General features: G+C 31.1%; 2 protein-coding genes across 2 annotated transcripts; both read left to right on the top strand.

Annotated features, from left to right (window-relative positions):
* Positions 1–10,304: 10,304 nt before the first annotated feature.
* Positions 10,305–11,712, top strand: LOC132716470 (neuronal acetylcholine receptor subunit alpha-6-like). The gene has a single exon (XM_060699756.1). It carries the CDS (start codon positions 10,355–10,357, stop codon positions 11,627–11,629), a length of 1,275 nt encoding a protein of 424 aa, XP_060555739.1. The 5' UTR covers positions 10,305–10,354; the 3' UTR covers positions 11,630–11,712.
* Positions 11,713–21,954: 10,242 nt separating this feature from the next.
* Positions 21,955–24,155, top strand: LOC132716471 (neuronal acetylcholine receptor subunit alpha-6-like). Its single transcript, XM_060699757.1, has one exon. The coding sequence runs from the start codon at positions 22,006–22,008 to the stop codon at positions 23,278–23,280; it is 1,275 nt and encodes a 424-aa protein (XP_060555740.1). The 5' UTR covers positions 21,955–22,005; the 3' UTR covers positions 23,281–24,155.
* The last annotated feature ends 540 nt before the right edge of the window (positions 24,156–24,695 follow it).

Genomic DNA, 24,695 nt, shown 5'->3' with positions numbered 1-24,695 from the left:
TTTCTGAAAGAGTTTTCAAATGACATATAATCATCTTTTCTTAACAATACATGAAATATGAAAACAAACATCAACAAGGAAGGTGGTATTTAATGAACACAGGAGTTAATAATATTCACATTACCTATTTCACATGCAGGTTTAAGTGTAAGAACAAACAGTTAAAAAAATGTTTGCAGGGATAAAATCGACAATCCTTTACTTAGCAGTTTCGTTGGTAGCTTTATGCAGAAAACGACGGCTTCAGGGTTAATCTTCTTCCTTGGACACTTTCTATTTTCATGTTATCGGAGTATTGATTTTCAGAATGTTAATTTTTAATCTGCAAGAATCACACCCCTTGCACTTCGCGTAAATTTTAACGAGATGAGAAAATTTGTTTTCGAAACAAACTCTTAATATGAAAAAGTCAGTACAAACACGGAAAACGATTAATTCGCTCAAAAATAAATTACTTATTATTTCCACAAAAAAGAAAGAAAAAAAGTGATACTAAAACACAAACTAAATCGAAAGGCCTCGGCGATTATTCACAAATCAGCCTTATCCGACAACTGGCTGAAAGGGCCGAATAGTTGCGAATGATGGCTAAACACTTTACACATCGAGTCGAATGTCCACGAATAGAAATTTCACAATATTCAATATAAAAATAAACTCTCAGACAATGCATCGAATAAGATGAAGGCTATTTGAATTAGAATAAAATGTAAATTGCTGTTAATGAAAATCGCAAGGTATAGATGAGCAGAATTTTATCGAGAACTTTCCTATAGCTTAGGTGCATATCTCAAATAGAATATCTAAATGAATAGCCATTCTTATTCACAAAAAAATAAGCTGCCTATCTTTGGTTTACAAAAGATGACCAATATCATTATTAGAGAAATATCGAACTATCTCATTATTATTAGCAATTCATGGTCTTGCCTTTACATAATGTATTACATATTATAATGTGCTTGGAATAACATTATATGTAGATATAACATATGTGCCATGCAAAACATAAAGAGACATAACATATGAGTGATGTAAAACAATAAAAATAATAAAATAAATAAATAATAAATAGATGGTGCAACAATGTTTAAAGTTTAAAAAATAACAAAAACAAAGAAAAACAGCTGACACTTTAAGTTTAACTACATGTACTTAAAACAATCTCGTGTTTTTAACAATGCACACACTACATACAACGATGCCCATACTATCTTCTCTTGTTTATCTTTGCAGCTGAAATTAATTTTTAATAAGAATTCAAATAGTATTGAATGCATGAAAAACGATACTACATTTTTTATTTAATTAAAAAAAAAACTGAATGAGATCTTTATCTTGTAGAACAGTATAGAATGAAAATAGTAAATCTTGATTTGATAGGGTAGGAAAATTACATGCCCGAATAAATCAATAATAATAATAATAATAATAATAATAATAATAATAATATAGTAAAAGAGCTTTTGGCCTACTTTGGCATGGTCAAAACTTAAATGGCAGGCCAAAATAACAGAATTTCATAAAAATTGTCTGCAACATAGATTGGAGATTAAACGAAATGTTCAGGTAAAAAAATCTTATTGATACTTTGTCTCGTATTACATCGATGGCTGAACGCAACACTGGTCTAACTTGATATTTACAAGTTATTTTTCACACTGACTAGTACGCGAGCACTTTTGACTTGTACTTCGATTCTCGGCCACACCGTTGCTTGGTTACGCCGAAAGATTTTCAGTCTTGGCCACGCCTTCTTCAGATAATCTATGAATGAAAAACCATGCTTCCCGTGCGCCAAGCACATTGATATAGTAAAAGTTGTAATAATTATTTCTCAACGGTGTATTGATTTCAGTTTGTCCCGTTAGATTTGAATTTAACTATTCAATTTGTTTTTATATACGAAGATACTTTATTTATTTGGAAAAAAAAAACCTTACTACTACAATTACACATTGTATCTTGTTAAATTGTTACATACGAAAACTTTACATATTGTATTTTGTTAAATTGTTACATACGAAAACTACTGTCCCCACCTGTTCCATATATCATTTTCATTATAGCTATAGTCATTCTATGTTATTGGATATAGTTTGAAAATATAATTAAAATGCCCACAATTAGAAAAAATCTTTTTGATCATGTTGTTGCATTTATGTGACCTGATTCTAAATAAAAGTATTTGTTGTTGTTGTTGTTGTACAAAATTTCAGATTTTTTTTTATAAAGCATTATTCAATGTAACATTAAATTGAAGCACATACTCATAACTGAAAAATAGAAGCATGTATATAAAACTTGCAACTCTTAGAAAACACTGGCAATTTTATTCAAAATGAATCAAATGTTTGCCTATTGGATCTTCATTTATATTTTCAAGTTTATTTATATAGTCAGGATTTCAAGTAAAATGTTTAGGAACATTTTGCATAAACTAAGCTGATCTCTCCAAGTTGCCAAAGAAAAAACTTTTGCCTCTCTTTGTAATTTAATTGGCATGGCACTTGTATCTAAAGCTTTGTCCACCTCAAATCCTTTGTCATCATCTGTTATACTCAATTTTTTGTCAGATTTTTAAACATAATTTTTTCCCATATTCCTATTACAGTAATTCATTACATTTTTCTTTTATCTATTATCATTCTTACTTTTTTATCTAATATTTTCCCCATTTAATAACTATTTTCTATATTACATAAACTTTAATTTTAACCATTCCCTTCTTGCCAGCACTCATCACCAGCATAATGATATCAAAAACCCTAATTTCACCTTCAAATTGATTAACAGCATTTTTATCACCATCATCATTCTTGGCTCTTATATAAACAGCATTGTCTCCACTAGCCCTTATTAACCAACATTACTATTCTGAGTACTCATCTCACCACCATTATCTTCCTCACCACCTATATAAGCAGCATTGCCACCAAATTAGACCTCATTACATTAGTTTTGTCATCAATCACACTTTTATCACCAGCATTGTCATCCTCAGCACTTACATAACCAGCATATTCCCCTCTAACTACAATTATAATATCACCAGTATTGTCCCCACTAACCCTTATAATACCTGCATTGTCCCCACTAACTAAAATATCAGTAACAGTGTCAGACTGTCCCCACTTAAACACTCATATTTCCAGCATTGTCTCCACTTACTATAATATCATCAGCATTGTCCCAACTAACCCTCATCACCAGCATTGTCCCCATTTACTATGATATCACCAGTTTTGTCCCCATTTACTATGATATCACCATCATTGTTCCATCTATGATTCAGAAAGCATTGTCTCCACTATTACCCTCTTTATCAGCATTGGCCCCACTAAATATAATATATCACCAGCATTGTCCCCACTTTTTTCTTAAACATTTCTTTTCTTGTTGGGTTTTATGTCTCACTTACACAGTAGAGGTTTTATGGCAATACTCCAGCTTTCCCAGTGGAGGAAGACCTCAAGTACCCAAGTTCTGTTGCTTCATGTTTGTAACACCCCAGGTTAACTTATAAGGAATTAACTTAGCCTATAAGGAATTCACACCGGCTGCCGGTACAGACTGGAATATCTAACTTGACTGGTAAAGAGACTGCCGAGTTTCCGTTACACAGTTACCTGAGAGCAAGATATTCTTGTCTGTGACAACAGCTTGTGTTTGATTTTTTTTCTCGCATATTACATATTAGTGATATTTCGTAAAGAAATTACGATAACTAAAACTTTCATTTAGCACTTTTCTCGTATAGTAGCGTATGACTTTACAACTTCATTTGTTAAGGCAAAATGATGTCATCTTTCGAACGCAATTCATTCATAAAAGGCGCTATGGAATGACATCATTTAAAAACATTGACTTGTCCTACATGGGGGATGTTAGACAGGCTTTTCTAGCACCGGTGTAAACAGTAGATAATCCTATCTGATATGCAAGAAAAAATCTTTCCTGTTTCAGCGACATAGGACCTCAATTGTGTTGGTGCGCTCTAAAACCAAACAAACCAAAAAATTTATTTAAATGATTACAAGCCTAATATGCATACAGATACTTCACTGAGGTCCAAAAGCATAAAAACTTCAGATTTGAATTTCTGAAATGAATCAACTTGGGCCACATAAGCTAAAAGATACATGAGATATAACGAAATTATACTTAACATGAAATTGAAAATTTTATCATGGTTCTATTAGTATCTAATTTGAGTTTAAAGCTGCATTAATATGCTTTTCAATATCCAGTCATTTTTATAGTTCACAATAATTGCTCGGGAAAAAACTAACAAATAATCTGAATGTTTTAACACCACAAGTTATTTGTCCAGACCTTCATCAAATTGTACGTAATAAAATCTCAAAAATATACATTTTCATTTGTACACCTTGGTTAAGCCACACATAACTAAATCCGTATCTTTCTAAGCAGTTTTTCACTGATGTAACCCAATTGGCATCTAAGCATTTGAGCCATCATTTAGCATCATTATATAACATTTTTTTACAATTCTTTCGTTAGGCATCTTTATAATATTCAACCAATATCTTATAGCTCTTTTGTAAGTCTTAACATATAGTGGATACCGCGCAGTCACCTAAAACAGCATAATTTGATGATTTTTGTTTTGCGCACATAAACCGTTTACAAGCATAATATTGTACCCGTTCAAGTTCATCAAATTTATTTAGACCCCAAATTTCAAATCCATATAATAGTTGAGGACAAATTTTATTATCAAAAATTTAAAAAAGACAGTATTTGTTAACTTGCCATGATGATACAATGAATTTAAAATAGATATCAATACACGCTTTGCTTTTACACTCAGTTCGTGGACCATAGAATTCAGAGACAATTTTTGTGTCAGTATTAAACTTACGTAACAAAAATTGTTAACAACTTCTAATCTTGTGTTTCTATAAAACCACTTTTCATGTCTTGATAATAAGCCACCATTCTTGAAAACAACAATTTTCGTTTTTGCTTCGTTTACCTTGACCTTATAATCAGTACAAAACTTTGATAAAACGTTTAATTGTTTTTGTAGACCAACTACAGTGTCGGACATGAAGACTACATCATCAGCAAACATTAACATGTATCCGGATGAAGCTGTATGGCTTGTACATTACTCTCAGATAATAATCGTTCCAGTTCATCAATAAAAAAACAGAACAAAATCGGACTTGGCAAACAGCCCTGCTTCAAGCCCACAGTACTGTTCTTGAGCCATTACAACATATACATGCCTTAACACCTTCATACATACTCTGGAGTGATTTAAATATATTCCTTTGATACCTTTCTATTTTAATATATCCCACAAAAGCTGTCTATTAATAGTGTCAAAGCATTTTTGGAAATCGACAAAAGCAACATACAATTTTCGTCTTCTGTTTCTTAACATACTATCAACAATTGATTTTAATATAAATGCGTTATATATCGTTGAGCAATCAGCCTTAAAACCTGACTGATTTTCAGAAATTTTCTTAAACATTTGTGCAAAGAAATTGAGTCTGTTACCAGGATTCAACAATATATTTTGCTTATAACATTTTGTAGAGAAATGCCTCTATAAGTTTCGACATTATATACATCACCTTTCTTATGTATTGTAACGATAATTTATTCACACCAAGCTGATGGGAACTCACCAGAGGCAAATATCCTATTAAATAACCTTATTAGAATAGGTGTATTGATGTCAATACTATATAAAGAGAACTCAGGTATAATCTCATCTGTTGAAATGGGTTCTACATTATTTTCATCAGCAATACAAGGATTTAAAAGACCCTCAAAATAATGAATTCACTGTATAGTACTTATATCATTTGTCACTTGACTTTTACGATTTGTTAAGCGTTTTAATTTCGACCAAAAAAGTTTTGAATAATTTACATTGTTTGACAATTCACTGAGCTCGTTTCTTAAAAACTGTTTACTTTTTGTATCACATAATGCTTTAAACTCTCTTTTAATCAAATGTACTATATCTTTAGAAACCAAACAATAATCAATAACACTACTACCTTGTGTTGATGAAAAAGTAAAATGACCGATATGTTTGTCATTTCAGATTCTACCATTCATTATATTTAACAAATATATCTTGCATAAATCAATTAAATGTCGGCCTTGTGTGTTTATCATTTTATCGCGAGAAGATCTGGTGTCAAGAACAGGGCAATCAAAAATGTCGTTATAATGTCTAATGACGGTATGCAATGATCTGCTGCAACCAAAAATCATTCAACTCACCCGATTGTGCATTTAAGGTCGCCCATTAAAACTACATTTGCTAAATTGTATTCAGTGTATATTCTAGTCAGGTATTCATCTAACAAGAAGATGCCTTTATATATTTTATCAGAGTAGAACGGTGATTCAAGTGGCTGTAGGTATATAAACATCATAAATAAATTTTCACTTGTATTTGTACATGACTTGTCAATATTTAATATAATACCAATAGTGCATGTTTCATCAATTCGCTTTATATATTTAGCTATTTCGTTTCTGCAGTAAACGGACATGCCTCCCATTGCTCTGCCATGTTTCGCTTTTTTCACCGCTGGTAAAAAAATATTCAGTATGAAGTTCCTAGTGGTATTTTGTCTCTTCGTTGCTTCTTCCCCAAGTTTCAGCCAAGCCGATAATGTCATAACCTTTTAAATAATCAAAAAAGTCTATTTCATCACTTTTTCTTAGAACACCTTCAATATCCCAAAATCCAATATTCATATGTTTCAATTTAGGGCCTTGACCAGATTGCTACTTAATTTGAGTTTTGTTATCATAACTTGGTTTGCCACCAAACGATTCGGCAGTCATTGGGCTGATATTCATTTGGGATGCATCATCGAATTCCGCAAAGTGCACTTTTCTTTTTGCGTTTACAAATTGCCTCGTATGTTCTTGCTTATCATTGTGAGGTCTTATATGAAGTTTCCCCTTGAGGTATTATATGCTGCTTTACCGTGAGATTTTAAAGTGCTTAATTCTGATCTTTGCTTTGTTGTGAGTTCATCCGAAATGCGAATTCTCTTAGCGCGCAATGCATCTTTGCCTTTGAAAAGTCTATGTTTGGTATTTTCTGAAGAAACATTTTCAATTACAATTCGTTGACCGTTTGCATCTGGAGTGCCAACTCTATAGGCATTTTGTATCGATTCATCGCACCATGATTCGCTAGGACATGCAACACAACATACTTCTTTCAAGATTTTCTTTTTCAGCATACTTTTATTTTCGCCAGCATCTTCATTTAGACCAAAAATCCTTAAATTTGCACGTTGTATCTGACGTTTAATTTTGTCAACTAAAACTTCAATATGTTCGACTTCCAAAAATTTCTGGTCACATGTTTCTTTTAAAGCATCAATATCGAGTTGCATTATATCCTTTTTACACTGAATATTTTCAAAATTATTTTCTAGAAGCTCAACTTTGCTTTTAATGTGTAAAGTAAAAGACGCCAGTTTTGAAATATTGAAGCAGGCTTTTACTGTAAACATAGTCACACATGGGTTAGCAAAAACGTTAGGCCTTTTCTCAACAGTAGTTTTAGAAATGAGTTATCGGAAACAGTTTTACAGTTAAAAAGACCGGTATGTCATAAAAGACATAATGAGCAATATGTATATTCAATTGCGTTCATAACGCGACTTTAGCAGCTGAAACAGAAAACCTTTTTATGACGTCTTCAATACGAAAGAATAATGTTATTTTTATTTTGTAATTTGAATCTGTTGACATTTCATAATTACACCACTCTACGTGAAGTTTTTCTAAGCATTTTAAAGATGTGATTAAGTCCTGGTGATCAGGTGGTGCGATGGTCACTACCAACAAATTAAATGAAAACGTCGTGGTCGATGGTTAGGCGACAGTGTTAAAATGTTACTTATATTTGTCACTGAAGTGCTTTCTCTCCATATAATGAAATGTTCGATCTTTAAAATTTCCACAGTCACAAAAGTGATTCAGTGACAAATAACAATAGGATTCGGTTGTGTTTTCTATATGTGACAAAGTAAGTTAGCGTTGGTTGTTAAGCGTTGTAATCTTTATTTATACCTCATCATTGTACATACATATACACAATGTTAAAAAGTTACAGCATACAAGTACAGTGGCACTCAAGCATGGAGTTATAAAAGATGAAAAATCTATATCACAATATTAGAATATAAATATATTTATATATATAAATGATAAAACTGAGACACCATTTGCTATACATAGACTAATAAAACTAAACATCGTGACTACCTGAAAGAAGCAGTTTAAGACAGTAAGCATACAACATTAAAACTGAGAAATCGTATAAAAAATACCTAAAATAACGATTTATAAGTTTGTGGATCAAAAGGAAAGAAAAATGTGTTGACTGCCTGGCAAATTTTATTGATTTAAAAGTATTTAAAATTTATTTATCTTCTTTGAACGTGCTATTTGAAATGTACTTTTTATGTTCTATTATAAATTAGAATGACTAATTATTGACTACATTTATTATCAATTTCTTCGTAATGAAAGAATGAAAATTTTCTTTCCCGTCTATTTGTAATTTCTGACATGCCAAATATTTGAACTAGTTAAATATTTCTTTGGTTGCAAATACGTTTTACCGAGAATTGCAAACAGATTTGAGTTTCACCAGCAATTTAGTCTGTTTTTAAAGCTAACTGAGCTAATTTTGTTTTGATACGAATGATCATATAATTGTTTGCTTTAATTGTTTATCGACAATTCATTTTACTACAATGATAATGATTTTGAATACAAATATGTAATGTTCATAATTACTTCTGTTTGGCAAGCTTTTTTTAAAAATTGACATTCAATGCTTTTATCATATATCGGTGAAGAAATTTAATTACGTTTGATTAAACAACACTCTGTATCTGCTAGGTCTGTAATCGTTAACCACTGGAACATACGTTGTAAATCTTACTCAAATAACTTTAAAAGCAGTCTATATACTAATCGACTGTGTCATAATCACGCAATTAGTAATTATATCCTATATTATTTATTTAAATATTTAAACATCAATGTAATATGAGAATATTTAAATCGGTCGTCAGGTACGGTTACTTTTGGTTATCTTATATATCTTCTGCTTTTTATGGTTAATTACATTTTGCAAGTGATTATCAAATGGGTTAAATCTAAACAATCTACCTCCAGCGAAGTATTATTTAGTTTTATCATTTATCAGAGTTCCCTATACTTTACGTCATTGTTATTACATTTTTCAGGTCTTTTGGGATTGATTGCACTGATTCTATCGAATACCTATATATTTTGAGAACTGGAGACATGCCAAATTTTGTCAGATACACGACAGGACATAAAAATTCGTACTGCGCATGCGCGAAGACCTCAGGACCGAACAAAGTTTAAGCCGTGCATAGAAGCTCAATAGGTTGACACTATGTATCGCTTTTTAAGTGCAAGTTTCATAACTTACCTACTTCTGTTTCGCCTTGACAACGCATTGTTTCGATAAATTATTATTATAATGTTCAAAGGCTTAAATTTGAATATGTCATTTATCTTCATAAATAGACTCAATATTTTCAACTATTCAAAATTCGAAGGATCTCCTTTTACGAGAATTCGGTCATGCTATCATTTATAACGATTAAAATGTACTGAATAGCAATATTAATTATAAATTAGAATTCTCTGACGACAAGCTAAGCTTTTTCCCTCATTATTAATTTATATAGATTATATTGACAAGACAAACAAGGCTAATAAAAATACTTGCTTGTACTCTGACACTCCATTTTAATCAATATATTTTCGATTTATTAATAAAAGAAATACGAGTTATGACCACGGAAAGCGTGTCTCACGTGATATCAAGCTGATTAAAACAATCTTGTTTCAATGATATGAAAACATTCAAACACAGGCGCTCTTGTGACATGTGAGTATTTCTAGGAGTTATGTTTAGATATTTAAAATATGTATTAGAAAGATTAGAAAGACATTAAGTTTTAGCAATTTCTTTTCATGGAAAATAAACAAGGAGGCAACTAATGCTGTTGCAACACAAGGTTTAGAATGATCAGATTATTTTGAATATTTTATAATATAAGTATATCTTATTATAAATTAGTTTTTCTAATACCTTGTTCTAAGTGACATTCATCTGTAACTTCTAATTTAAAATAATCATTTTATAACTTATGTTCAAGGAATATTTCTCATTTAAATGTCACTTGGATGTGTTAAACAAATGTTTGTAAATTAATATATTCATGCTTTCTTAGTTTTATGTGCCGACCATACCACAAAAGCGAAACAGCAAATCAAATAGTTAAACAACATGGTGAGAACTGGTTATGTTGGTGCAGTTCTTACTGCGGTATCTCTCGTGACTTTCATTGATGCACAGACGATAGATGATGTCAGTCAGTTACACAAAACTGTAATGTCTGGTTATAACAAAGATATCAGACCTGCTATTGACCAATCACAACCTGTCTTTGTCAATGTCTCATTTGAACTCATATCAATACGAGAACTTGACGAAATCATGGAAAAGATATCAATAGTAGGAATATTATGGATGTTCTGGGAAGATCCAAGAATTTCATGGAACCCTTTGGCATATAACAACACATTTACGACAAGAATATCAAATCAAAATGTTTGGAAGCCGGATTTAATCCTTGCTCATCCTATTGATATGACAAAGGCAATTGGTTTTGATCACAGTTGGTACCCTGTGCGCTATAAATACAATGGAATGGCACTTTGGGCCCCTGGTGATGTAATGACGACAACGTGTAACATTGATATAACATTTTACCCCTTTGATAAACAAAGCTGCGAGGTAACTTTCATTCCATGGGGATCAAGGATAAGCGAAATGTTCATACACGTAGCCGAAAAGGAAGTTTCTAGAAAATTATTTTCGGAAAATGGAGTATGGGAACTTAAAAAGGCAACAACTGTTACTGGTCTAATTGACAATATGTACCCTACCTACAGTGTTGTGATTGAACTTCAGAGGAGGCCCACGTATATAATCGTTAACGCCGTGTTACCTGTATTGTTTATGGGACTGCTGAATGTTCTTGTTTTCTATTTACCCGCTAAATCTGGGGAGAGAGTTTCTTTAGCTATCACAGTTTTGCTTGCAATTGCCGTTTTTCTAACACTTGTTGGTGACAACATGCCTAAAACATCACAGCCAATGTCAATATTATGCTATTTTCTCCTCACAAATCTAGTTCTTAGCTCCTTGATTATGGTCGTAACGGTGGTAAATCTTAGAATTTATTACAAAGAGACAGAGGTTCCTCGCTGGTTGAGGTCGTGTGTGCTTATTTTTAAATGCAAGCGAAAATTCCGTCATAAAAACGATACAAAGGTGGACGCTCTAACGGAAAGTAAAGACGCAGATGTAAAAAAATCACCGGAAGTAGTTGTTAAAGACAACTGGGTCAACGAGTCTGACGATACAGAGTCTATTACCTGGCGTGACGTTAGTGAAACCGTAGATCTTGTATTCGGTATCAGCGCCATTGTATGGCTGTGCCTGACTGCATTGGTGTTTTTCAGCATGGTATCAACACAACGTCTACCAGAAAACTAAAATATACTAGTCCATGTGTTTTTGTTTCAAACGCAAGCATTGGAATTAATAAGTGTGCAGATGTTATGAAGATTTTAATGTACACTTGTATTACAACGTGAAAGCAGGGTCTTTATATAACAGAATTATTTTGAAAGATCCTGACGGAAAATTCAAATGCAAGTGAATATGGTAGTTAGGTACATTGAATTAATTACTATTATCAGAAGGATATGTCATTCCGTTACATAAGAAAGGTAGTGTTAATGAAGTAGAAAATTTTAGAGGTATCACATTGTTAGGTAGTATTGGTAAATTATTTTCAAGTGTAATTAATGCAAGGTTAAAAAATTGAGCTGTAAATATAATGTTTACATTGAAGCTAAGGCTAGTTTTAGATCAAATATGAGTATTACAGATAATGTTTTTGTTTAAAATGGTTTAATATCGCATTTTATAAATCAAGGAAAACATTTTTTGTCTATTTGTTGACTACAATAAAGCATTTGATTACGTTGTGAGGAATTTTTTTTGTACAAGCTTATTCAGTTAGGATAAAGAGGGAAAATTTTAGATGTCATTCAATCTATGTACAAATGTGTAAAATCAAAAGTTAAGTATTTGAATAATTTAAGTAATGAATTTACATGTACACTAGGGGTGGTAAGATAAGGTTAATGTTTGTCACCTTTTCTTTTTTCTATGTTCTTAAACGACTTAGAAGATACATTTTTAAGAAGTGGTGTTAAAGGAATAGATGTAAATATGTTTAAAGTTTTCTTGTTATTATATGCGGAATATATCGTAATTTTTGCAAACTCAGCAGAAGAACTACAACACAATATATGTCTCTTGTATGATTATTGCAATACATAGACGTTTAAAGTCAACGTATCTAAAACGAAAGTTATGTTTTCAAAAGAGGGAAATAATGTACAGAGGGTCAACTGAGGTTTTCTTCCACCTTTAAAGCGGGAAAGTCGCCATATGACATTTAGTGTGTTGGTGCGACGTTAAACCTAACAAATAAGAAAAAAAGAATAAATTTTAGAGCTTACATATTTCTACTGATGTATTCAGATATTCACTGGGAATAATTAAAGAGAGTAGGAGGCATAAGATACAATAATTAAAACAGAATAAAACATTACTCCTGACCAATAAAATAGTTACCTACATTAAAATGACAATGACAAAATTTATTTGCTTTTTGACCTCCAGCCCATGCAAAATATAATACACAACATATCTACAGAGCATAGTAAGTGCATAACAATTTACATTAACCATTTAATACAACAATTTTTTATTAATATTATTATTTATAGATATATTGTTGCAATATTTATCATATTATATATTTTGCAGATATTGTTTTCTTTTTTCATATGCATAATACAAAAAACAGCGACAGATTTAATAAGATATTCATTTGTTGTTGACATAATTATGTTACACTTATTCAAGTTTGGTTGCATGTAATATTTTTTTGCCAGGTAAGTATTGCGTAAATCAACATAACAGTCACGTATAAGTAAGAAATGATATTGATTTTCAACACTGTTTTTATCACACAATTTGCAAATTCGTTCATTTCATGGGGTATGCGTATATCTTCCCCTTTTACTTCAATATCCAGACTACCAATTCTAAAGTTTGTGTATATGAATCGAATTTTTTTCAAATCCAAAACATTTAGATAATGCTCAAAAGAAAAACCATTTTTAAACAATTTGTTACTTTCTAACTTAGAATTATCGTCAACATTCATATTCCACTCTTGAAGGCTTATATCTTTCACTCTATTTACAAAAACATTTAAAAATACATTTTCATTTTGTACACCTTGGTTAAGCCACACATAACCAAATCCGTATCTTTCTAAGCAGTTTTTCACTGATGTAGTAACCCAATTGACATAACCATTTGAGCCATCATTTAGCATCATTATATAACATTTTTTTTACAATTCTTTCGTTAGGCATCTTTATAATTTTCAACCAATATCTTATAGCTCTTTTGTAAGTCTTAACAAATAGTGGATACCGCGCAGTCACCTAAAACAGCACAATTTGATGATTTTTGTTTTGCGCACATAAACCGTTTACAAGCATAATATTGTACCCGTTCAAGTTCATCAAATTTATTTAGACCCCAAATTTCAGATCCATATAATAGTTGAGGACAAATTTTATTATCAAAAATTTTAAAAAAGACAGTATTTGTTAACTGGCCATGATGATACAATGAATTTAAAATAGATATCAATACACGCTTTGCTTTTACACACAGTTCGTGGACCATAGAATTCAGAGACAATTTTTGTGTCAGTATTAAACCTACGTAACAAAAATTGTTAACAACTTCTAATCTTGTGTTTCTATAAAACCACTTTTCATGTCTTGATAATAAGCCACCATTCTTGAAAACAACAATTTTCGTTTTTGCTTCGTTTACCTTGACCTTATAATCAGTACAAAATTTTGATAAAACGTTTAATTGTTTTTGTAGACCAACTACAGTGTCGGACATTAAGGCTACATCATCAGCAAACATTAACATGTATAAATGTAGTATATCAGGATGAAGCTGTATGCCTTGTACATAACTCTCAGACAATAATCGTTCCAGTTCATCAATAAAAAAACAGAACAAAATCGGACTTGCCAAACAGCCCTGCTTCAAGCCCACAGTACTGTTAACATAATCAGTTCTTGAGCCATTACAACGTATACATGCCTTAACACCTTCATACATACTTTGGAGTGATTTAAATAAATTTCCTTTGATACCTTTCTGTTTTAATATATCCCACAAAAGCTGTCTATTAATAGTGTCAAAGCATTTTTGGAAATCGACAAAAGCAACATACAATTTTCGTCTTCTGTTTCTTAACATACGATCAACAATTGATTTTAATATAAATGCGTTATCTATCGTTGAGCAGTCAGCCTTAAAACCTGACTGATTTTCAGAAATTTTCTTAAACATTTGTGCAAAGAAATTGAGTCTGTTAACAAAGATAGAACAATATATTTTGCTTATAACATTTTGTAGAGAAATGCCTCTATAAGTTTCGACATTATTTACATCACCTTTCTTTAGTCGCCGGTAGAAACCGGCGACTATATTTGTAACAGTTTAATATTATACCTATGGTAGGAGAAGGCCTTATAAAATCTGTAAATAAAAGCATATCAATTACTGAACAATTAAAGACTACAATTGTTTTCAGTAATCTCAAAAATTCAAATATACAATAACGTTGCTCAATGAAATGAAATATTCAAATATTGACATCTTAAAAAGCAACATTACAATTTTTATAAAATGAATTTATGGTGTATCCCTATGGATAAGTCATTGAATTTAGGGGTACTTTTACTTATTTCAAAGTGTCAAGCGTTGCTATTTTATGATAAATAAATCATGCATGATATTTGAAATGACACTTTAAATTATCTGGGTGTTTATATCTTATGAGACCTATTCTATTTTATTATTTTATTTAGTAATAAACTATTTCTCCCTGTTTCTTTGTAAGAATCACGTGACAACACGTTGTATGTTATTGTTATAAAATCTATTAATAGTAACAAATGGCTGATAAGACAGACATACAGGTAACACAAGGTATAGAAGCTGATAAACTGCAAATCATAGTAATTTTGTATGAATAATTACAAAATCTTGGTATGACGGTAGGGGGCCGGAATCGTATTGGATATACAGAGAAAACTAATAAACTATCTTTTTGTTGATAGTTTATCGCACTGGAAGGCAATTAAACGTTAACTATATCGTATATAACGACGAGACTATTGATTTCAACTAAATTATATATTTTTTGATAAGAATAATTTTTTATGCAGACACCACTTTTACAGTAGAATTGCATTGTTTTATGCAATAATTAAGCATATATATTTTTATAGTCATTTTGCAAATATTCGATGATCGGTAATTATCGGATTCTGAAGTAAACCATATGGATTTCAATGTAATATTTTGTATGGTACAACGGTATATGTATAAAGCAGAATTACAAGTACAATTACAAAGCATATCACTTGCTTTACAAACCTCGATGACAAGGTGTTAGATTTTCAGTAAGTTTCAAATTGAAGACTGTATGTTCGATAAAGTGATTTTTTATGTTTTCTTTTATGATATTTTTTGTATTTTGCAAAACTTAACCATTTATCAAAATTATGAAATAAAAAAGTGCTAGAAATGAAACACACGATTTATCAACTTATGTTTCATATAGTTAAAAGATATAATAAAAATCAATTTATGAAAACAGGATTTGTCCAAGATTCGAACTTGCTCCTACTAGGTACCAACTTCGTCATACTTACCACTAGGCCATCGAGCAGTATTAATTGATATATACATGTAATTATACTTACAATAAAATCGTTAACATTAATCATAATAAGTTATGAAAACTAAACGAAACACCTCCCGAAAATTAATGAGTCTCGGGTAAATATTGCCAAACAATACTTGCTTATTTAATAATGATAACATTTTCTTGACAAAATTTGCTTCAAATATGATGTTTTATTATAAAATAACACAAATTTATTGCATAAAACTCTTTTACAAAGTTTAAAGCAAGAAAGATATAATTGTGGCAAGAACATGAAAACTTGCTTTTGAATAAACATTACTCAACTTATTGTTCCTCTTTTCTTTATACTCGATATTGCATATTGATATTGTCTTTTATTATATACTTATAAATGAAATATTGAGAAATATTGATAAAATAAAATGCGTATTTTCATTTTCCGTATTTTCACTGTAAAAATTTATTTTTCACTGCAGTGAAACATATTTTCCGTATTTTCACTGGTGTCTTGCCGGACTACTTTCTTTTAAATTCTGCCAGTACACAAAATTTAAGGGAAAGTCTTTCCAATTTTTATAATCTCAAAAAAGAGAAAAATGTATATAATAAACAGAAAATTCAAGTTTTTTTCTATAAATACATGATTTATTTTCATCTTGTGGCATGAAAATTACCATATTTCACTCGTGGCTAACGCCACTCATGAAATATTTATTTTCATACCACTGGATGAAAATAAATCATGTATTTATAGAAAAAACTTGAATATCCTCTATTTATTTATAATAATACAATTATATTTCTATCCGGCGACTTGATGCTTTAGCATCAAAAACTCTACTTGTATGTATTGTAACGATAATTGATTCACACCAAGCTGATGGGAACTCACCAGAGGCAAATATCCTATAAAATAACCTTATTAGAATAGGTTTTATGATGTCAATACTATATAAAAAGAACTCCGGTATAATCTCATCTGGTCCAGGTTTTTTCCCTTGTTTCAAGTGTCTAATAGCAAGATGAACTTCATCCTCTGTTATAGTAGAATTAAAGATATGATGTTTAATTTCAGAATCTGGTTCTTCAACAGTTATATCTATTGAAATGGGTTCTACATTATTTTCATCAGCAATACAAGGATTTAAAAGACCCTCAATATAATGTATCCATTGTATAGTACTTAAATCATTTGTCACTTGACTTTTAAGATTTGTTAAGCGTTTTAATTTCGACCAAAAAGATTTTTAATTATTTACACTGTTTGACAATTCACGTTTCTTAAAACTGTTTACTATTTGTATCACATAATGTTTTGTTATCATAATTGGTTTGCCACCAAACGATTCGGCAGTCATTGGGCTGATATTCATTTCGGATGCATCATCGAATTTCGCAATGTGCACTTTTCTTTTTGCGTTCACAAATTGCCTCGTATCTTCTTGCCTATCATTGTTAGGTCTAATATGAAGTTTCACCTTGATATAATATCCTGCTTTACCTTGAGATTTTAAAGTGCTTAATTCTGATCTTTGCTTTGTTGTGAGTTCATCCGAAATGCGAATTCTCTTAGCGCGTAATGCATATCTGCCTTTGAAAAGTCTATGTTTGGTATTTTCTGAAGAAAATTTGGCAATTACAATTCGTTGACCGTGCCAACTCTATAGGCATTTTGTATCGATTCATCGCACCATGATTCGCTAAGACATGCAACACAACATACTTCTTTCAAGATTTTCTTTTTCAGCATACTTTCATTTTCGCCAGCATCTTCATTTAGACCAAAAATCCTTAAATTTGCACGTTGTATCTGACGTTCAATTTTGTCAACTCAAATTTCAATATGTTCGACTTCCAAAAATTTCTGGTCACATGTTTCGTTTAAAGCATCAATATCGAGTTGCATCATATCCTTTTTACACTGAATATTTTCAAAATTATTTTCTAGAAGCTCAACTTTGCTTTTAATGTGTAAAGTAAAAGACGCCAGTTTTGAAATATTGAAGCAGGCTTTTACTGTAAACATAGTCACACGTGGGGTAGCAAAAACGATAGGCATTTTCTCAACAGTAGTATGAGAAATGAGTTATCGGAAACAATTTTACAGTTAAAAAGACCAGTATGTCATAAAAGACATAATGAGCAATATGTATATTCAATTGCGTTTATAACGCGACTTTCGCAGCTGAAACAGAAAACCTTTTTATGACTTATTGTTCGACGTCTTCAATACGAAAGAATAATGCTATTTTTATTTTGTAATTTGAATCTGTTGACCATGTTATAATTACACCACTCTACGTGAAAGTTTTTCTAAGCATTTTAAAGATGTAATGAAGAACTGGTGATCAGGTGGTCACTGTAGATGTTTTCCGTTAAAAATAGTCAAGAATGCGCAGATTTCAACACTTTTCTTTATTCTCATTCATGGAATAATATATCAATGTGATACAACAATGCGATTCTCTGAAAATAATAAATAAACAAACTAAATACTGATTACAACGCATTTAAATAAAATACAATAAATTGTCTAAAATAATAATGCTAATACAAATCATAAATATACGATATCACCTTTACAATTATAGACTTAAATCTATTAAAATAATATTGTTATTTTATATTTCCGCAAATAATTCCGTTTATAATTTAATTCACGGCAAATATTGTAAAGTTCATCATCATTTAAAAATATTGAATTTACTTAAGAAATAATATATCCCAAACAGTGATTTTATCGCTCAATAACATCACTGTTTGGAGTTCGGATGCGAGGAATTATATCACGAGGGCGTAGCCCGAGTGATATAATGATGCGCATCCGAACGACAAACAGTGATGTTATCAAGCGATAAAATCACTAATTTGGATATATTATTTCGATTCTAACACGACATCAACAAATAAATGTTGCCGTACTTGATAGCTAAGCAAAATTGCGCCTGATTTGTTTCCGTACTTATTTTCAGCGCGTCGGATTTTAAGTGGTTACGTCGCGTGTATAATGATTACGTCACATGTCTAAATATAGAACGTCAAACTGTGCATCTGTTGCATAATAACACACACTTTCTGTTCTTCTATGTTCAATAGGGAAAAATGCGGGTCGTGTTAGAATATTGAGTTTCATACATAATAAATAACTAGCTTACCGATTATGATCTACTTTCCATTGGAAAACATCAATAAACAAATACATCAACAATTTTAAGCACTTCCGTCCAAGGCAAAACTACAAATCAAAGTAACGGTTAATGACGTCACCGTAAAACAATTTAATGACGTCTTTTTACGGGAAACAAAATAAGACGTTACGTTGGCGGGATAGTGAAGCTATGTTAAATTGAAATAGTCAAACAATGTCTTTAATAGTAAATACTATCGGAAAAATTAAACTATGAAAATTATGTGATTATAATAAAATAAATTTACAATTAAGAACTATAATTCTTACATTCACTACCAACAAATTAAGTGAAACCGTCGTGGTCGATGGTTAAGCGACAGTGTTAAAATGTTATTTATATTTGTCACTGAAGTGCTTTCTCTCCATATAATGAAATGTTCGATCTTTAAGATTTCCACGGCAACCAAAGTGATTCAGTAACAAATAACAATAAGATCCGGTTGTGTTTTCTATATGTGACAAAATAAGTTAGCGTAGTTAAGCGTAGTAATCTTTATTTACATCTCATCATTGTACAGACATATACACAATGTTAAAAAAATTACAGCATACAAGTACAATGGCACTCCAGCATGGAGTTATAAAAGATGAAAAATCTATATCACAATATTAGAATATAAATATATTTATACATATAAATGATAAAACTGAGACACCATATTGCTATACATAGATAATAAAACTAAACATCGTGACTACCTGAAAGAAGCAGTTTAAGACAGTAAGCATACAACATTAAAACTGAGAAATCGTATAAAAAATACCTAAAATAACGATTTATAAGTTTGTGTATCAAAAGGAAAGAAAAATGTGTTGACTGCCTGGCAAATTTTATTGATTTAAAAGTATCTAAAATTTATTTATCTTCTTTGAACGTGCTATTTGAAATGTACTTTTTATGCTCTATTATAAATTAAATGGCTAATTATTGAGTACATTTATTATCAATTTCTTCGTATTGAAAGAATGAAAATATTCTTTCCCGCCTATTTGTAATTTCTGACATGCCAAATATTTGAACTAGTTAAATATTTCTTTGGTTGCAAATACGTTTTACCGAGAATTGCAAACAGATTTGAGTTTCACCAGCAATTAAGTCTGTTTTTAAAGCTTATTGAGCTAATTTCGTTTTGATACGAATGATCATAAATTTGTTTGCTTTAATTGTTTATCGACAATTCATTTTACTAGAATGAGAATGGGTTTGAATACAGATATGTAATGTTCATAATTACTTCTGTTTGGTAAGTTGTTTTTTAAATTGACATTCAATGCTTTTCAGTTGATCATATATCGGTGAAGAAAGTTTAATTACGTTTGATTAAACAACACTGTATCTGTAAGGTCTGTTACCGTTACCAATGGTACATACGTTGTAAATCTTACTTAAATTACTTAAAAAGCAGAATATATTGAGATAGCCTATATACCAATCGACTGTGTCATAATCACGCAATTAGTAAATATATCCTATATTATTATCTTTAAATATTTAAACATCAATATATGAGAATATTTAAAGGGTCGTCAGGTACGGTTACTTTTTGCTATCTTATATATCATCTGCTTAACATGGTTAAGTTACATTTTGGATGTGATAATCAAATGGGTCAAATCTAAAAAATCTACCTCCAGCGAAGTATTATTTAGTTTTATCATTTATCTGAGATTCATATACTTTACGTCATTGTTATTACATTTTTCAGGTCTTTTAGGATTGATTGCACTGATTCTATCGAATACCTATATATTTTGAGACCAATTTTGTCAGAAACGCGAGGGGGACATAGCAATTCGTACTGCGCATGCGTGAAGACCTCCGGACCAAACAAAGTTTAAGCCGTGCTTAGAAGCTCAATAGATTAACACTGTGTATCTCTTTTTAAGTGCAAGTTTCCTAACTTATCTACCTCTGTTTCGCCTTGACAACGCATTGTTTCGATGAATTATTATTATAATGTTAAAACCTGGTCATTTATTCTTCAAAATCGAACATCTGGGCTACGGGGCGTAAGTTTGAATGTGTCTTCATAAACAGACTCAATATTTTCAACTATTCAATATTCCTTTCATTGCACTCGAAGGATCTCCTTTTACGAGAATTCGGTCATGCTATCATTTATAACGATTAAAATTTACTGAATAACAATATTAATTACAAATTAGAATTCACTGTAGTATTAACTGGACGGCAAGCTGAGTTTTTCCCCCTCATTATTATATAAATTATATTGACAAACAAACAAGGCTTATAAAAATACTCTGACACTCCATTTTAATTCAATATATTTTCGATTTATTTATAAAAGAAATACGTGTTATGACAACGGAAAGCGTTTCTCATGTGATATCAGGCTGATTAAAACAATCATGTTTCAATGATATGAAAGCATTCAAACACAGGCGCTCTTGTGACATGTGAGTATTTCTAGCAGTTATGTTTAGATATTTAAAATATGTATTAGAAAGATTAGAAAGATTTATTGAACACATAAAGTTTTAGAAAAAAAAAATTCATGGAAAATAAACAAGGAGGCAACTAATGCTGTTGCAACACAAAGTTTAGAATGATCAGATTATTTTGATTATTTTACAACATAATTATATTTTATTACATAATATCAGTATTAATCAGTTTTTCTAATGCCTTGTTCTAAGTGGCATTCATCTGTATCTTCTAATGTAAAATTATCAGTTTATAACTTATGTTTAAGCAAAGTTTTCTCATTATCTGAATGTTACTTGGATGTGTTAAACAAATATTTGTAAATTAATATTTTCATGCTTTCTTAGTTTTATGTGCCGACCATACCCACAAAAGCGAATTAGCAAATCAAATCGTCAAACAACATGTTGAGAATTGGTTATGTTGGAGCAGTTCTTACCGCGGTATCTCTCGTGATTTTCATTGATGCACAGACGATAGATGATGTCAGTCAGTTACACAAAACGGTAATGTCTGGTTATAACAAAGATATAAGACCTGCTATTGACCAATCACAACCTGTCTTTGTCAATGTCTCATTTGAACTCATATCAATACGAGAACTTGACGAAATCATGGAAAAGATATCAATAGTAGGAATATTATGGATGTTCTGGGAAGATCCAAGAATTTCATGGGACCCTTTGGCATATAACAACACATTTATGACAAAAATATCAAATCAAAATGTTTGGAAGCCGGATTTAATCCTGGCTCATCCAATTGATATGACAAAGGCAATTGGTTTTGATCACAGTTGGTACCCTGTGCGCTATAACTACAAAGGAATTGCACTTTGGGCCCCTGGTGATGTAATGACGACAACGTGTAACATTGATATAACATTTTACCCCTTTGATAAACAAAGCTGTGAGGTAACTTTCATTCCATGGGGATCAAGGAAAAGCGAAATGTTCATACACATAGCCGAAAAGGAAGTTTCTAGAAAATTATTTTCGGAAAATGGAGTATGGAAACTTAAAAAGGCAACAGCTGTTACTGGTCTAATTGACAATATGTACCCCACCTACAGTGTTGTGATTGAACTTCAGAGAAGGCCCACGTATATAATCGTTAACGCCGTGTTACCTGTATTGTTTATGGGACTGCTGAATGCTCTTGTTTTCTATTTACCCGCTAATTCAGGGGAGAGAGTTTCTTTTGCTATCACAATTTTGCTTGCAATAGCCGTTTTTCTAACACTTGTTGGTGACAACATGCCGAAAACATCACAGCCAATGTCAATATTATGCTATTTTCTCCTCACAAATCTAGTTCTTAGCTCCTTGATTATGGTCGTAACGGTGGTAAATCTTAGAATTTATTACAAAGAGACAGAGGTTCCTCGGTGGTTGAGGTCGTGTGTGTTTATTTTGAAATGCAAGCGAAAATTCCGCAATACAAACGATACAAAGGTGGACGCTCTAACGGAAAGTAAAGACGCAGACGTAAAGAAATCACCGGAAGTAGTTGTTAAAGACAACTGGGTCACCGAGTATGATGATACAGAGTCTATTACCTGGCGTGATGTTAGTGAAACCGTAGATCTTGTATTCGGTATCAGCGCCATTGTATGGCTGTGCCTGACTGCATTGGTGTTTTTCAGCATGGTATCAACACAAAGTCTACCAGAAAACTAAGATATACTCGTCCATGTGTTTTTGTTGCAAACGCAAACATTGGAATTAACAATTGTACATACTTATGTTATCAAGATTTTAATGTACACTTGTAATTACACGTGTAAGCAGGGCAGGGTCTTTATATAACAGAAATATTTTGAAAGATCCTGACGGAAAATTCAAGTGCAAGTGAATACTGTTTTGGCCGGTGGTAGTTAGGTAAGAGATGTTGCACTATTAAATTAATTACTATTATCAGAAGGATATGTCATTCCGTTACATAAGAAATGTAGTGTTAATGAAGTAGAAAATTATAGAGGTATCAAATTGTTAAGTAGTCTTGGTAAATTATTTTCAAGTGTAATTAATGCAAGGTTAAAAAATTGAGCTGTTAATATAATGTCTACATTGAAGCTCAGGCTAGTTTTAGATCAAATATGAGTATTACAGATAATGTTTTTGTTTTAAATGGTTTAATATCGCATTTAATAAATCAAGGAAAACATTTTTTTGTCTATTTGTTGACTACAGTAAAGCATTTGATTACGTTGTGAGGGAAAATCTTTTGTACAAGCTTATTCAGTTAGGGTTAAGAGGGAACATTTTAGATGTCATTCAATCTATGTACAAATGTGTAAAATCAAAAGTTAAGTATTTGAATAATTTAAGTAATGAATTTACATGTACACTAGGGGTAAGATAAGGTGAATGTTTGTCACCTTTTCCTTTTTCTATGTTCTTAAACGACTTAGAAGATACATTTTTAAGAAGTGTTGAAGGAATAGATGTAAATATGTTTAAAGTTTTCTTGTTATTATATGCGGAAGATATCGTAAATTTTGCAAACTCGGCAGAAGAACTACAACACAATATATGTCTCTTGTATGATTATTGCAATACATAGAAGTTAAAAGTCAATACATAGAAGTTAAAAGTCAATGTATCTAAAACGAAAGTTATCTTTTCAAAAGAAGTGGTAGACTTCAAGTGATCTTCAATTTTATTATGATGGTAATCTGAAATTGTTAATGCATTTACATATTTTGGTATTGTATTTACTTGTGGTGGATCCGTTACAAAAGTACAAACAATGGTAGCTGGATAAGTACAGAAAGCTATTTTTAAACTGAATAAATATTTTTATAAATTTACGTATATTAAACCAAGGCACGGGCTTAATCTTTTTGATACATTAATGATACCTATATTAAACTACGTTAGCGAGATAATTGGTTTTACTGTTAGCCAAACAATAGAACAGGTACACTTACAATTTTGTGAGTTACAAAACTGCACAAAATGATTTTATTTATGGAGAACTTAGTAGAATATCTTTTTATTGTAGACATCTTCTCAATATTGTAAAATGTTGGATGAAAATATTGTGTATTAATGAAAACAAATATGTTAGTAGAATTTATAAATTGTTGAAA

The sequence above is a fragment of the Ruditapes philippinarum genome, unplaced genomic scaffold (assembly GCF_026571515.1).
Source record: "Ruditapes philippinarum isolate M1 unplaced genomic scaffold, ASM2657151v2 ctg8822_1_1_1_1, whole genome shotgun sequence".
In the NCBI taxonomy this organism is placed as follows: Eukaryota; Metazoa; Mollusca; class Bivalvia; order Venerida; family Veneridae; genus Ruditapes; species Ruditapes philippinarum.
Note: the sequence above shows the minus strand (reverse complement) of the source record. Positions and strands in the feature narration are given on the sequence as shown.